Source organism: Orycteropus afer, unplaced genomic scaffold (genome assembly GCF_000298275.1).
Source record: "Orycteropus afer afer isolate SDZICR_OR568_19922 unplaced genomic scaffold, OryAfe1.0 scaffold00016, whole genome shotgun sequence".
NCBI classification, from domain to species: Eukaryota; Metazoa; Chordata; class Mammalia; order Tubulidentata; family Orycteropodidae; genus Orycteropus; species Orycteropus afer.
In genome coordinates, this window is record NW_006921603.1 from 14,509,375 (window position 1) to 14,525,969 (window position 16,595).

Consider the following 16,595-nt stretch of genomic DNA (forward strand, 5'->3'; position numbering starts at 1 on the left):
AAGTCATTGGTCTTGCAAAATTCTACCATGCAAGTTCCAGCATTATTTCTGTCACCAAGGCCAAATTTTCCAACTACCAGTGATTCTTCTTTGTTTCCAATTTTTGCCTTCCAGTCACCAGTGATAATGAACACATCCTGATTGCATGTTTGGTCAATTTCAGACTGCAGAAGTTGATAAAAATCTTCAATTTCCTCATCTTTGGCCATGCCTGTGCTGGAAAACTTCTTGTGTACATTGCTGGATCAAGTGGACTAGTGGACACAGTTACTTTTCTCATTTTTGCTTATTTTCTTTTCTTTTTCTCTTCCTTTGTGGATGAATACCCTTTCTCCCATATCAACCAAATTCATAGAATGGTTTTGTGACTGTCATTCAATGGTTAAATCCAGAGAAATTTAAGAAATGTTTTTCTACATTTTAGAAGCTTTGGAGATAAACTATTATCTTTGGAGATAAACTATTAGCTGAGCAGATTTTAGGGAAAACGTGGCTGCCACTGTCTTCATCCTAGACAAAATAGCAATGTTCATAAATAACTAATCACACTTATGCTGGAGACAGGATTTTCATTGCTGCTGACAAGCCTTTTTTTTCTATATTTTCAATGCACAGTTCAATTTCTACTTTGCTACCCTTGCTAAGACTGCATTATTGTTTGCTTAGAGTTCCTTGGTCTTTAATATCATTTTGATGTTCCTTCATTAATTTACCTGTTTCTGAGAAACAACCTAAGGAGTTCTGGTGGTGCAGTACCTAAGCCATTTTACTGCTAACTAGAAGGTTGGCGGTTCAGACCCACCAGCGCCTCCACTGAAAGAAGATAGGGCAATCTAATTCTGTAAAGATTTGTTGTTGTTGTTGTTATGTGCTGTCAAGTTGGACCCAACTCATAGCAACCCTTCCTTGGGTTTCCGAGGTGGTATCCCTACGGAAGTAGACTGCCCAACCTTCCTTCTGAGGAATGGCTGGTGGGTTTGAACTGCTACCCTTCTGGTTAGCAGTCAAATGCCTCAGGCACTACACTACCTGATGGAAACCCATTGGGGGTTACTATGAGTCGGAACTGACCTGATGGTAATGAGTTTGGTTTTTTTGGAGTTACCATATGACAGGCACTATCTAAGGAATTCGGCTAAAATAGTATAATAAATAATAGACCATCCCTGCCTTCATGGTAGGTGTACCCCCAGATATTGGATGGATCAGTGAATAAGCCAACAAGATTTGGTCTAGTGATTATCCATCCCCGAAGCAGGTAAAATATACCAATCTTTCAGTTCTCTCTTCCTTCCAATCACAAACTTTACGTCAGTTATAGGTGAGATAGTTAGTTACCTCAGCCCCTTAACCTTCTGCCACATGTTCCTTATATATTTGTTTTCTTCACTACTGGACTAATCTACCAGTGCTGCAGAAAATAAATTTTGCAGCAATGCTGATGGTCAGTATTGCAAATATATGAATTTGTTGGGCCCCTAACGCTGCTTAACCTTTTACTTGTTAATTTAGTGAGTAGTCTTTCACAAACCATTGCTCAGAATAATGATCTAACCCAATCTCCCGTTTTTCCATGTTAAAATTAAATTTTTAAACTCAGATTTCTGCCTTACTATTCTACTAGAATTATGTTCTAATAGGTCACACAGATAAACTCTCAATTAATTCTTTTACTAAAAAGTTACCTGAAAGTTACCTCTAAGAGATTGTGATTTTATAAAATCTCAAGAAACCTGACAGTCACATGTACACAATAGGGATGAAATCCTCAGGTTTTAAATCTGTAAAGAAAAAGGTAAATAGGTCATTGAACTGTTTATCTAAACTGATTACTTTGGATTATAGTAACAATAAATATATTACTAACTTTTTTTTTATACTTTCTAAGTTCAAGGCACTGCACTTACAAGCTGTATCTTTACTTTACAAAACAACTGTGATAAATATCATTTTACAGATTGGGAAACCGAAGCACAAAGAATAATAACATTTTCCAGGGTTATATAACAAAGGGCACAGTTAGGACTTGAAACCAGTTAATTGGAATTATGCATTAACCATTACACAATATTTCTCAAAGAGTAATTCATTTAAACTGGCATCAGAATTCCTTGGTGAGACTGTTAAAAATGCCAGTTCCCAGGTGGCATCCAACATCTATCAGTCAGAATGTCTCTGGATGGGGCCTGCTGCTGTTATTATTGTTAGATGCCCTTGAGTTATTTCCAACCCACAGCAACCTTGTGTAAAACAGCATAAAACACTACCCGGTCTTGCACCATCCTCACAATTGTTGCTATGTTTGAGCCCACTGTTGCAGCCTCTGTGTCATTCCATCTCCTTGCGGGTCTTCCTGTTTTTTGCTGATCCTTTACTTTACCAAGCATATCTTTCTCCAGGGACTGGTCCCTCCAATTAACATGTCCAAAGTATGTGAGACAAAGTCCTGCCTGCCATCCTTGCTTCTGAAAAGCATTCTGGCTATACTTCTTTCAAGGCAGATTTGTTTGTTCTTCTGACAGCCTATGGTATATTTAATACCATAATTCAAAGGCATCAGTTCTTCTTTGGTCTTCCAAGGGAAGCCTAGAAGTATGCATTTCCAGGTAGTTTTTATGTACACAAAAGGTCACTAAAGGTTTTTTCTCTGAAGAGAAACTGGTTAAGTAAAAAAAAAAAAAAAAATTAAAATTAAAAACTGAACATGCAAATTGATATCCACTGTCAAAATTTTTAGACAGTTGAAAATCAAGTCTCTTTTAAAATACTGATTCACTTTGGTTTCCCTCTTTACTTCTGTTCACTTATTGAATATGTATCTTCATCCTAACAGTTTGATAAAAATTTTCAACTAACTCACCTTCAGAGACCCTCATTTTAGTCCAGAAAGTGATCCATAAGTCAATATTCTTTTTTGCATGATTGAAAACTTAAAATACAGCAAGGAGAAATTCAGACTTAGAAAACTTTATTAATAAAAGTATGCAACCTGAGAATTGTGACCAGTGGTTACTTGTTACAATTAAATTATACACATTAAAAAAAGAAAAACAAGGAAAAAATCCCTGTTAACACTGGCATAACTCATTACTATTTTTATTTGATTTAGTACAGATATCAATGTTTCATATCTAAAAAAGTGACTCTTCTGACTGCAAAAGAATAAAACCAGTGATTAAAATAAACCTTATATATTAGTAGGGACATTTGTAAAGACGGAACTGTTTTATATCTTGACTATGCTGGTGGATACATGAACTTACACATGTGATAAAACTGCAAAGAACCAAACACACACACACACACAAGTACATATAAAAGTAAGGAAATCTGAGTAAGATCACAGGATTCTTTCAAAATCAATTTCCTAGTTGTGATATATACACAGTTTTGCAAGATGTTACCATGAGAGGAAACTGGGAAAAATATACACATGATTTCTCTGCATTACTTCTTACAACAGCATGTGAATCTATAATTATCTCAAAATAAAAAGTTTAATGAAAATAAACATTATAGAAAAACAGTCACCATTATTATATTTTCACAGCAGTGCCAACAGTAGCAAATTACCAAGAGAAAGAAAAGCCAACAGCAGTGAATTATATATTTTCCTTTCAGAACATAAAAGGTATAGAACTTCACATAAAATATTAATGTGTAGGTGTCTGTTTATAAATGTGCTTTATTGATATGTCACTGCTTGTTTTCTGGGGGGAAAAAATTAAATCAGGAACGTGAAACTGTATTTTCCTGTTGGGAGAATTCTTACATTAAATATTCTCCAATCTGATTAGTAGGGAGTGATTTCAGGACATATTCATAAGTTCAAAAAAAAAAGCAAAGTGCAAAAGAAAATATACTTGTACTGCGTTATATGACATACACACTAAAGGAGTACATACTGTAGGAAATATACACTAAAGTAGATAGTGGTAATGGGGGATGCCATTTGCAATGTCTTAAAATTTTTTGGAGAAATAAGGAAATATAAATGAATCTGATTAATCTTAAAAATAAACATATGGAAGGTCAACCAGAAATGAATGAATTTGTTTACCTACAGAGAGGGAATAGGTAGGAGGAAAAGTTGAGGAACTAACACTTCTCAGAGTATACTTTCTCTTGGCAAAGATTTTAGAAGCATGTTATTTTTTTTCCATAGTCAAAACGGAAAATAAAGTCAATAAAGATAAAGGAAAAAATTAAGAGAATATAAACAGAAACAGGAGCATGAATTTCAAAATAATAAACCACACTGAATGAAAAGAGTAATTTCTGAATATAGTTATTTGACTATATAGCTTCAATCTAAAAACAAAAAGACTGCAAACAAGTCTTGAACTCTTAAAAGATTTGTTTTTTGCAGTGCACAGAGTGTAGTAATTCTGAAATTATTTGGGGTATGTTGCTTATTCCTTAATCAAATGTAAATACACTGGTGGTATTAGGAGTCAGAGATTTACTCTTTGAGAAGAGATAAAAAATATACAAAGGGGGAAGGTAAGGATAAACCCTGCATCAGTATTAACACATGAATTTCAAAAAGGCCAATAAGCAGAAAGCCAACTAATAAATATGGAAGAAAAGTAGGGTTAGAAAATCATGTGTGTGTAACTATCACAGTAAAGACTGACTCAGGCAAGAATCGTCAGTGCATGCAAAAGCCACTGGGTAAAACAGTCTCAGAGTACCTCCCTACAGAACATTAATTACAAAGGGAAAACTATTAACTTTATAGTTGATAAACCTGGTGGGCACCACCATAAAATGATGAAAGTTAAATATCAATAATACGACAAAATACCTCTTCATGTACTCTATTGAAAAAAATGCATAATCTGAATCTAATCGTGAAGAAATATTAGACAAATACAATTTGAGGAACATTCTACAAAAAACAAGCCTGTACTCTTTAAAAATGTTATTGTCATGGAAGACAATGAAAGATTAAAGAACTCTTCCAGATTAAAGGAGACTTAAAACATACTATATAATGTGTGATCTTGGACTGAATCTTAGACTAAGGGTGAAAAACTGCAGTAAAGGACACTCTTGGAAAAATGTGAACACGGACTAAGTAATTGTATCCATGTTAAATTCCCTGGTTTTGATACTTGTACTGTGGTTGTATTAGAGAATATTTTTGTTCTGAGGAAATACACACTAAAGTAGTCACTGGTAAAGGGGGGGGGGTGTCATCTGCAACTTAAATAATTCAGAAAGAAATATAAGAATACATATGTATGTATGTAGGTGTACATGTGCTACACAGAGAATGAAAGTACATGTGACAAAATGTTAATAATTCATGGATCTGGGGGAAGGGTCCAGGAGTTCTTTATAATATTCCTGGAAATTTTCTGTCAATTCAGAATATTTCAAAATAAAAGGTTTAAATAAATAGTCTAAGTTGTTATCTGTTTAGAAAAGACATTTGAAGACATTTTACCAGTGGGAAGTTTTGTTTAATTTTTAAAAATCTTTTCTCTATGGATTCTGCTTCATAAATTTGTATGTTAATGTTCTCAAGAGTTTTGTTTCAATAAATAAAAATAAGTACTTGTAAAAAAATTGACGTTTTTATCTAATTTGTATTTTTACCTCATTTAAAATTTTTATCAAAATAAGAAAAGGGTATGAGATTCAACTTTTAAATGAACTTATAGTAGAAACTTAAAAAAATTAAGAAAGTAAAAAATGTTAATAAAAATGATACTCCAGTTAACCAATGATTACACAAGAGAAGACATTTTGCTGGGATTCTTAAAATAATTTTATTTTTACTGTTAGACAATATACTTACATAGAAATATTGTGATTGATTATTCACTAGCCTTTACAAATACAGAAATTTATTTAGAAACTTGTAGTCATTTTTATTTTGTTTTCATCATTAACATTTAATGAATTTCCCTACACAAAACTATAGATTCCATTTATTTTTCTGGTCTATTAAGAATGTATTTTAGCACAAATACATCAAGGCAGTGATCAAGGCAGTGTAAGACATAGGGAGAAGCACAAGAGTTAAAGGCAATAAAGGTAAATACTATTACATACACAATCCTGCAATAACTGTATGAATGGATGCATAGACACTAAATCTCAATGGGTGGGAAAGCAAATGGTGCCACACCCATGAGTATATATAGGTTTGACAGACACTATCTCTACCTATGTATTTCTATGTGCTACAAATATATACATGAATAAAGAGGAGCATACAGGGGACAAAGTTATGAAAACTTCCTAGTCATAACAAACCTCTTAAGGGAATGATTCACTGGGTATGGAGGTTCAGAACCATAGTCTCAGGGGACACTGAAGTTAATCTTGTACATCCTACTTGAGTGAGTAGTTACTATGGACTCAAAAGTTTATGAGAGGCCATCTAAGGTCCAACTATTGGTTTCTTCCTGACCGGACCAAAGAAGAATGAAAAAAATCAAAGACACAGGAAATAATTAGTACAAAAGACAAATGAAGCATGTGAACCCCACACTCCATGAGCCTGAGACCAGTGGTGCCTGGCTACCACTCTGAAAGGGAACACGGTAAGAGGTCCCAGATAGAGCGGAGGAAAATGTGGAATAAAAATTGTAAAAAAGACCAAGCTTATTGGTCTGATGATAACTAGTAGAACCCCCCAGACTATGGCTCTTAGGTATCCTTCAAGCTAGGAAGTGAACTTAACCCCTGTGACTTAACTGGCAGCCAAACAATAGACAGATCTACAAGGTAAACAGTAATGTCAGGAAGGTATGCACCCATTACAAGAAACAAGCATATGAAATCAAGAGGACAACATATGCCTAGGGATAGAGTTAGGAAGGTGGGAGGGAATGAAAAATGAAGGGATGGGGTAGGCAGATGGAGGAAGTGGGAAGAATGCTGTTACACCGTAGGGATTGTAGTAAATGTCACAAAATAAAATGTGTATGGATTGTTGAATGGAAAACCAATTTGCCCTGTAAGTTTTTATCCAAATCACACATACAAAAAAAGAAAAACGAAGTATTTTAAAGGCATTCTACTTTCTAAACCTCAGTAACCTTGTAGTTTTATAGTAGAATCAAGCTGTTAAATACATGTATAGGCCATACTGTCAATCGTAACACCATACTCTATTCTAATCATGTACTATGTGTCTGTCTCCCATTCTAGACTATAACCTCAAGGAACAGATCTTGTCATCTGTGTAGGCTCAGCACCTAGCACAATATTTGGCAACAATGTGCAGTATGTATTTGCATGCTGAATGAATGGTCATTTTATTTTTTATTATTGTATAATTTAGTCACTTCTGATCTTGGGAACAATAGCTGAGACCTATTTTTCCTGTACTGTATCAAATACTAACAGGCTCTGATGGTGCACTGGGTAAGGCATTTGGCTGCTAACTGAAAGGTCCTATAGTAGGGTCGTTGTGAGTTGGAACTGACTCGATGGCAGTGGGTCTAGCTTGGTGGGTATCAAATGCCTCAGAGAATGCTAAAACAGGATGAACACAGTCTACAAAATCTAGAGTGTCTTTCGAAATACTGTTGTATTTCCAATGATATGAGAATCAAAGATACTTCTCATTCTGCAAAAGCTGACAACTAAAATTAAAGGTTTTAAATTATTCAAAATACCAGGAAAAATATTAAGACTATAAACAGTGATTCAAATATATTGGCATTCTTTTTCTTCAGAGTTCAGCAGAATGGGGGTTACAGGTCACAAATATATTACATCCTCTTGCCATTAGAAAAAAAGTTACCAGGCCAGAATGGGTGAGACCAAGTATCTACAGAAACAGTCATAGTATCTTAGTAGATGTTTTACACATTTGTGTTCCACAGACTATCAGAATTCTGTGAAAATGGGGAGGGATTCCAGTCAAACATGTTTGGAAAATTGCTGGGTTAAATCAAGTTGAATAAGTTTATTCACGTCAGGACTTCTTAAAACTTTAATAACCCGTACCCACTGCTATTCATTTGATTCCTACTCACTGCTACCCTGTAGGACAGGGTAGAAATGAACTGCCTATAGAGTTTCCAAGGCTGTAATCTTTATGAAGCAGACTACCAAATCTTTTCTCCCACATAACAGTTGGTGGGTTTGAAACCTGTGACCTTCTGGTTAGCAGCTGAGTGCTTTCACCAATGTGTAACCAGAGCTCCTTTCAAGTACCCCAGTGTTCTCAAAAGAGGATATATGCACACCCTATGACTCAGCAGTGGACTTTTGTCAATGTCTGGAGACATCTTCAGGAGCTCTGGTGGCATAATGATTAAAGCTTGTGGCTGCCTGAACCAAAGGTTGGCAGTTCAAACCCACTAGCTACTCTGCAGGAGAAAGATAAGGCAGTCTGCTTTTGTAATGATTTACAGCCTTGGAAACCCTATGTGCAGTTCACTCTGTCCTACAGGGTCACTATGAGTTGGGATCGACTCAATGGCAGTGGATTTGGTTTGGTTTGGAGACGTTTTGATTGTTGACAACTAGGGAGGGGGATGTTACTGGGATCTAGCAGGCAGATGACTGGAATGCTGCTAAATATCCTACAATGTATAGGACAACACCCACCACAAAGAATTACCCACCCAAAAGTTAATGCTGTGGTTGAAAAACTCTGAAATACCCTACTAGGCTAAACTTATTTTAAATATAAAAGACTGAAGGTGGACCTAATTTAGCTTGGACAAGGAGGAGAAATTATTGGTGTAATACTAGACTCTGTCTCTCATAACTGAGGGAAGTGCTAAGATTCAGCAAGGAAGAAGATACTAGAAGACAAACAGGGCTCTGTCTCTTGTCTCTGCACTGTAAGGATCAGTATGAATCCAATTCCCAAAATGTGGAAATGGATCCAGTGCTCACATTCCCACTTTTCCATCCTTGTTCCCAGCCACTGCCACACCACTCTCTCTGATCCTAGCCACCAGGCACTGCTTCAGGCTCACAAGTTAAAAGGACACCATCGTTCCTTGAGACTGACAAACTGGCAGATGTGGCTGCAAGTTTGGGGTGTCCACACATTACCCCAATCTTCTAACCTGCTGGCCACAAATCCAGGCCTGCTTTTCCAATCTCCCTTCAGGATACCAAAATGCAAACTCAGGAGTCCACATGACCCTTAAACTCTCTGACCTTGTAGCTCCTACTCCCCTTTAAGTTTAATAATTTGCTGAACGACTCGCGGACTTCATGGAAAGTATACCATACTTGTAACTACAGATTTATTATAATGAAAGGTTTAACTGAAGTGCAGTATACATGAAGAAAAATACACATAAGTGTATAAAAAAAAAAAAAAAAAAACATTGCCATTGAGTGGGATCCAACTCATAGCTACCCCTCCTTGGGTTTCCAAGGCAGTTATCACTAGAAGTAGATTGCCCAACCTTCCTTCTGAGGAGTGGCTGAACATACCTGTGCAATCAGCACCTAGACCAACAAACATTACCGACACTACAGAAGCTCACTTCCCGCCTCCTTCCAGCCCTACCTGCAAAGAGTAACACTATCTTAACGTTTGATAGTATTGATCAGTTTTACATCTTTTAGTATTTTACATATATAAATGGAATTATACAATATGTAATCTTTTGAGTCTAGCTTTTTTTTTTTTTTCACTCAACAGTGTGAGATTCAGCCATAGTGTTGCTTTTAGTTACAGATTATTTTCATTGTAGTCCATTAGATATATACTAATATTTGTTTATCCATTAACTGTTGATGGACATCTTGGTATTTTCTGAGGCTATTATGAATAAGGCTTCAACGAACATTCTTGTATTTGTCTTTGGGTGAATATATGTACACATTTCTGTTGGAGCAGAACTGCTGAGTCACAGGGTGTTCATATATCCAGATTTAGTAGATATTGCCAAACAGTTTTCCAAAGTGGTACTATCTATTTATATTCCTAAATGAGAATTCTAGTTGCTCCATATCTTTACCCCAGAGGAAAATATACCTCGTATTTTCCTTCTTGTTCATTTTAGCCACTCTAGTGAGTATGAAGGTTCCTGGCTGGTACAGTGGTTTACAATTACCTGCTAAACTAAAGGTTGTTGGTTCAAATTCATCCAGTGGTTCTCTGGAAGACAGGCCTATGATCTGCTTCTGTAAAGATTACAGCCAATAAAACCCTATGGAGTAGTACTCAAACACTTGGGGTCACTGTGAATCAGAACTAACCTGATGACCATGAGTTTAGTTTGGTTTTTTGGCATTGAGTTGTTGTTGTTGTTATGTGTATTGAGTATGTAGTGGAATTCATTGAGATTTTTAAAATTTCCCTGATGATATTTCCTAGTTGAGCATCTTTTCATATTTACTGGTTAAATGAATATCTTTTCCTGTAAAATGTCAGGCTTTTGCCCATTTTTCTATTGGATTGTCTTGCAAATAGGGATACTGCCAAAACAAAACATAAAATGCTATGATCATTTAAAGCTCATCTACAAAAGTGAAACATTCAGTTTAATCTGGGTTTTAAAAAAACTAAGTCTTTAGAATGATTTTATAAAATAATAAATCTATACAAATGTAATAAATAAAAGAACCATAACTGAAGCTGTTAAAATGGCTTTATAGATCAAGACAGTAATTTTGTAATGAGTGAAAAACAATTAGAAGAACATTATTGTGTTAGACTGGGAATGTGTCAGACTGGGTTCTCTAGAGAAACAAAAACCAGCAAAGCTTATATATATATAAAAAGAGAGAGAAATTTATCTTAGGAAAATGGCTCACAAACGTATAGAAGCCGGCAAGTCCAAAGTCCCTAGAGCAAACATCAAGCTGGAGGCTTTTCTTAGCTTCTGCAACCACAGGGGGGCTGAGAAACTCAAGGTTGGCAGGCAGTACACCGGCTGTTGACTCCAATGAATGACGAATCCAAAATCTCCAGGCCGAACGATGGACTGCTCATTCACAGACAGTTAGTTGTAGGCAGCATACCAGAATCCTGATCCACAGAAGAATGTCTCTCTTCCCAGGATGTCCCAGGATATCCTGGAAGCAGGCCACACCCCTAGGGAAACTCCCCTCGACAGATTGGCCACTCAGAACACAGTCATCCGATCCCATCATGGGAACAACCACACAGAACTGGGGTCCAGCCAAGTTGACACACAGCTCCAACTATCACAATTATTTTTATATATTGCAAAATATCTTGCCTTGTTCTTAAAGTCACTAATGTAATACCAACTTATGTAATGATACACTTAAATAACAATCTTTAGATTAAGAGAAATTAAATAAATACAGGCAAATTACTAAGTGACCAATAAAAAAGGCTCTTGTTCCTCCCCTGCTACTTGGAAGCTTACTGCCACGGGAGTTCTTATTACAAAATCTGGAGCTTGATGCAAATTTCTTCAGAAGTAGAAAGGAGAAAGAAAGAAACTATAAAAAGTTAGAACAGCTTAAGTGGAGCTGATTCAGGGGTCTACCTTGCTTACATGGTAACACTTTTGTCCAAAAATATTTCCTTCTTTATAGTGTACTTTTACTTAAGTTTATTACACCTTATATAATTTAATCAGAAATTAATTTAATTTAATTAGCATCTTCTTTCAAGTATAAGATTATCTGTGATTCATAAATTGTTACTTGCCACTCCCTTTTCACTATTTACCCTTTTGTATAATGTGAGGTTTTTACAATGTACACAAATTGTTTAATTAAAAGAAATAATCAAGTTAAAAAAGAATTTCATCCTAATACCTCTTATGATCAGTTTCATTGAGGAAGTGAGAGCTGTGATTAGGCAGGGTAAGGAAGGAGCCATAATGTATAACAAAAAAAAAACATATGTGGGGTAGTAAAGAGTGGAACAGATAACATGAAAACATTTGAAGCTGGGGGTACAGATCCTCAGAGCATATAAAGAGGTACGACGATTGCTTTAAAAAAAAAAAAAAAAAAACCCAAACCATTGCCATCAAGTTGGATCTGACGTATAACGACCCCTCCTTGGGTTTCCAAGGTGGTATCACTACGGACATAGATTACCCAACCTTCCTTCCGAGGAGTGGCTGTTGGGTTTGAACCATCAGCCTTCTGGTTAGCAGCCAAATGTACCTAACAACAACAACAAGGTTCAAAGATATGGAAACTGTATAGCAATCGTCTATAGGAGATGACAAATTGACTTGAGAAACTTCCTTATATCCTGATTGTACTCTAAGTGGCACTCAGTTTCCATATCTTTGAACCTAGTTGTTGTTATTAGGTGCTGCTGAGTCTGCTCTGACTCATAGTGACCCTTTGTACAACAGAACAAAACACTGCCCAGTCCTGCTCTAGCTAATTTAATACTATAGATTGGCTACATTATGAAAAAGACTTGTGGCTTAGGGTTATAACCAAAATTGTAACATTAGGTACAGAAAAATGCATTGGAAGTTCTACACAGTGATTTACAAAACATTTAATAACATAACCCATGTTGGGGAATGTTATATTGGGGTCACCATGAGTAAGAGCTGACTCCATGGCAACTAACAACAGCATATTACCTTTCTATAAGCACGGCAAAACACATCACAAAACAAGGTATTTTACTTCTTTAAGAAAGTTCAAAACTCATGTGATATTGTTATTTTCTATTAAGAAATGATTTCTCTTATGTTATCATGATTATAAATATGAAAGTTTTCTTGAAAGACACACATGTATTATTTCAAAATGAACAGACTTACTCATCACTGTCGTTTGTCGTAGATTCCTTTCTTTCAGTTAATCTGGAATTGAGGTAATTTGATTTTCCCCTCTTTCCTATACATGGTATAATAAAGAGAAGAATTTCAAGTTAATAAGAAAGTTCCAAATTTTGAATAGAACTCAGATTGCCAAATTTTAAATAGAAAATAAATGGGACAAATGAAAGGAAGGTACGAAAAGAAAAAGTGTCCTAAAATTTCAAACAGGAAAAATTTTTTCACTACTTCAACGAAATTATCAATAGCTATTTTTTTTTCCTCTCCCGTTCTCTGGTGGTGCAGTAGATAAGGCACTTGACTGCTAACCAGAAGGTCAGTCGTGGTTCAAACCCACCAGCTGCTCTGTGGAAGGAAGACAGGGCAATCTGCTTCCATAAAGACTTATCACCTCAAAAACCCAATGGGGTCACTATGAATTGGAAATGACTCGATGGCAGTTGAGTTTGTTTTTGGTATGACATTATATAGAAGAACATTCATTTGAATAAAATTATTATTGGAACTTGCAATATTGAGAAAATTAGAGAAACCAATTTAATATAATTAGTTGAAAATGCACTAACTAGATAAAAATATTTTAAGGAAAGATTATCATATTAAAGCTTTCAGTTTTCATTATTTTATCCTATTTTTTCCCTCAAGTTAGTAACAAGGGTTAGGTGATACAAATACTTAGAAAATGGTGAGTTTCTAGTGATGCACAGTAAATTAAAGTTGATTTTAAGGTAAAAGAATCTGACTCTTAATTCCTATGTAGTAAGTAGCTCCGTGGGGAGATCTTCTGTGTCTACCAAAATATATAATTTATTAATACATTTACTGTAGGTAATAATATAAGGACTGATTGGTCAAATTATTTTTAAAATAGTGTTTCAGGCCACAGATTTATGTAAACTTTCACAAGTCCACAGTGATAAATGTTAAGACATGATGTTATAACTAAACCATAAACCCTCAAATTTCTGCAAGGTTGAAATATAACTTAAATTTTATAGCTTTAGTAGCATATGATGCTTTTACTTATTAGTGCTGAAACAGATGATTGTTTTATGATCTAACTAGTTGGTTGTGCTATAGTACTACATATATTATATACTTTAAACATATTTGATATTTAATAATCATGATGTTATAGATGGAATTGTGTCCCCCCAAAATATGTGCTGTAAATCCTAACCCATATACCTGTGGTTATCATCTCATTTGGGAATGGGCGTTGTTATTTATGCTCATAAGAAAGTATGGTATGGGGGGGTCAATCTCTTTGGAAATATAAATAGACCAGATTAAGCAAGAAAACTCAAGATGGGGAAGACAGAAGCTAAGCCACAGGGAGATCTCCATGGAACCAAGAAACAGAAGCTGAAGGAACAAGGACCTTCTCCCACAGCCAACAGAAAGAGAAGAACTTCCCATAGAGCTAGCACACTGAATTTAGACTCTAGCCTCCTAAACTGTGGGAAAATAAATTTCTGTTTGCTAAAGCCATGCATTTGCCGTATTTCTGTTTTAGCAGTGCTAGGCAACTAAGACACAAGTGGTTGAAGATGTATTAGTACAGATAAAAATTCTCAGTGGCCCACATACTGACCCTTATTGAAGAACTTGCAGGTGGGGGGCGGGAATCATGAAACACCGAAACACTAGCTCAGCACTCTCCAATAGAAATAATATGTATTTGTAGATTTCCCATGTATTTTCCACATTCATTTGTGTGGATCATGACAAATTATGGATAACACTGAGAAGAATAGGAATTCCAGAACACTTAATTGTGCTCATGAGGAACCTGTACACAGACCAGGAGACTGTCGCTTGAACAGAACAAGGGGATACTGCACGGTTTAAATCAGGAAGGGAGTGCATCAGGGTTGTATCCTTTCACCATACTGATTAAATCAGTATGCTGAGCTGATAATCTGAGAAGCCAGCTATATGAAGAAGAATGCGGCATCAGGATTGGAGGAAGACTCACTAACAACTTCTGAAACGCAGATGACACAACCTTGCTGTGTTAGACTGGGTTCTCTAGAGAAACAAAACCAGCAAAGCTTATATATAGAGAGAAAGAGAAATTTATCTTAGGAAAATGGCTCACACATTTATAGAAGCTGGCAAGTCCAAAGTTCTTGGATAAAACGTCAAGCTGGAGGCTTTTCCCGACTCATGCACCTGCAGGGGCTGACAAACTCAAGGTTGGCAGGCAGTATACTGGCTATTGACTCCAATGAATGATGAATCCAAGATTACCAGGCCATATGGTGGATTGTTCACTCACGGACCTTTGCAGGCAGTACAACGGGATCCCGATCCACAGAAGAGTGTCTCTTTTCCTAGGATGTCCATAAATATACTGGAAGCAGGCCACATCTCTAGGGAAACTCCCTTTCAATGGATTGGCTGCTCAAAACAGATACATCTGATCCCATCATTGGAACAACCCACATCAAAACTGCTTAAACCACACAGAATTGTTGTCCAGCCAAGTTGACACACATATCCAACTATCACAGTCAACCCCTTCTCAACTTGGCAGTTGTACACATCTTCTTAACCATACATAATCTCTAAATAAGGACAATATTTTTGTTTCCTTCTGTTATCTTTATAATTATAAAGTCGTATTTGCGCCTAACAGGATACACTAACACACATACAACCAAAATGCATTAACCTTATTTACATTTCACAGTTCATAACAGAAGGAAACAAAAATATTTGATGCACATGTACAATGAAGAAACATAACAATCACAGTCCTTGTTTTTGCAACTAGTCATGTGGTTGTAGCTGATATTCAGAACTACCTTCTTCCACCACCCATTCTGTATTTCCCTTGCCCTCAGCAAGCACCTCAGCTGGTTGTGGTTATTTGCCTGATGGGGTGACCCAAACCTTCATTCCTGAAGGGTCTGGGCCATTAGCAGTCATATCACAATTGGGTTGCTGTAATTTTCCATTGACTTTAATCACAGGGCATGGTAGTACTAAGAGATATCCTAAAGAATCTCCTATATTCCAGACATATTCTTCTTTACCTCCATTATGTAATGTCAATCCAATTTCCCCTTGGTAATCAGGATCTATTACACCAGACAGTACAGTAATGCCCTTCCTTGTCTTCTGATCCAGAGGCATGAGGAAGCCAAAATGACCAGGTGGCATTCTTAATTTCCAGTTCAATGCAATCAGTATTGTATCTCCAGGTGGGAGTGTTCCTCGCTTTGTGACTAAGATCTCCAGACCCAGAGAGCATAGGGTAGCAGGGACAAGAAGCAAAAATTTTTGAGTGGTACCACTCCCGTTTCCACCCTTTGGTTCCTGGACCCATGAATCCTGCCTGTTGGAGAAACAGAACCATATGTTGGGCTGGTTTAGAGCATATACAGCCGCCTGGAGAACACTGCCCCAAACCTTCAAGGTATTGCCACCTAGCTGGGACTGTAACTGTGTTTTCAGTAAGTAGGCCATTCCATTGTTCTATCAAGTCAGCTGCTTCAGGATGATGGGGGACATGGTAAGACCAGTGAATTCCATGAGCATACGCCCACTGTCACACTTCATTTGCTAGGAAGTGAGTCCCTTGATCTGAAACAATGCTGTGTGGGATACCATGATGCTGGATAAGGTATTCTGTAAGTCCACGGACGGTAGTTTTTGCAGAAGCACTGTTTGCAGGGAAGGCAAATCCATATCAAGAATAAGTATCTATTCCAGTAATAACAAAATGCTGTCCTTTCCATGATGAGAGTGGGCCAATGTAATCAACCTGCCACCAGGTTTCTGGCTGATCACCCCGAGGAATGTTTCCATATTGCATACTCAGTGCTGGTCTCTGCTGCTGGCAGACTGGGCACTCAGCAGTGG

General features: G+C 36.6%; 1 protein-coding gene across 1 annotated transcript in view; it reads right to left on the bottom strand.

The window, feature by feature from the left end:
- The window catches only part of LOC103213315 (integrin subunit beta 3 binding protein), an 88,759-nt gene that overhangs the window by 21,832 nt on the left and 50,332 nt on the right, over positions 1-16,595 (bottom strand). The window contains exon 5 of the mRNA XM_042783339.1: positions 12,708-12,783. Coding sequence (XP_042639273.1) covers positions 12,708-12,783 — 76 coding nt within the window. The remainder of the gene's footprint in view (positions 1-12,707; positions 12,784-16,595) is intronic.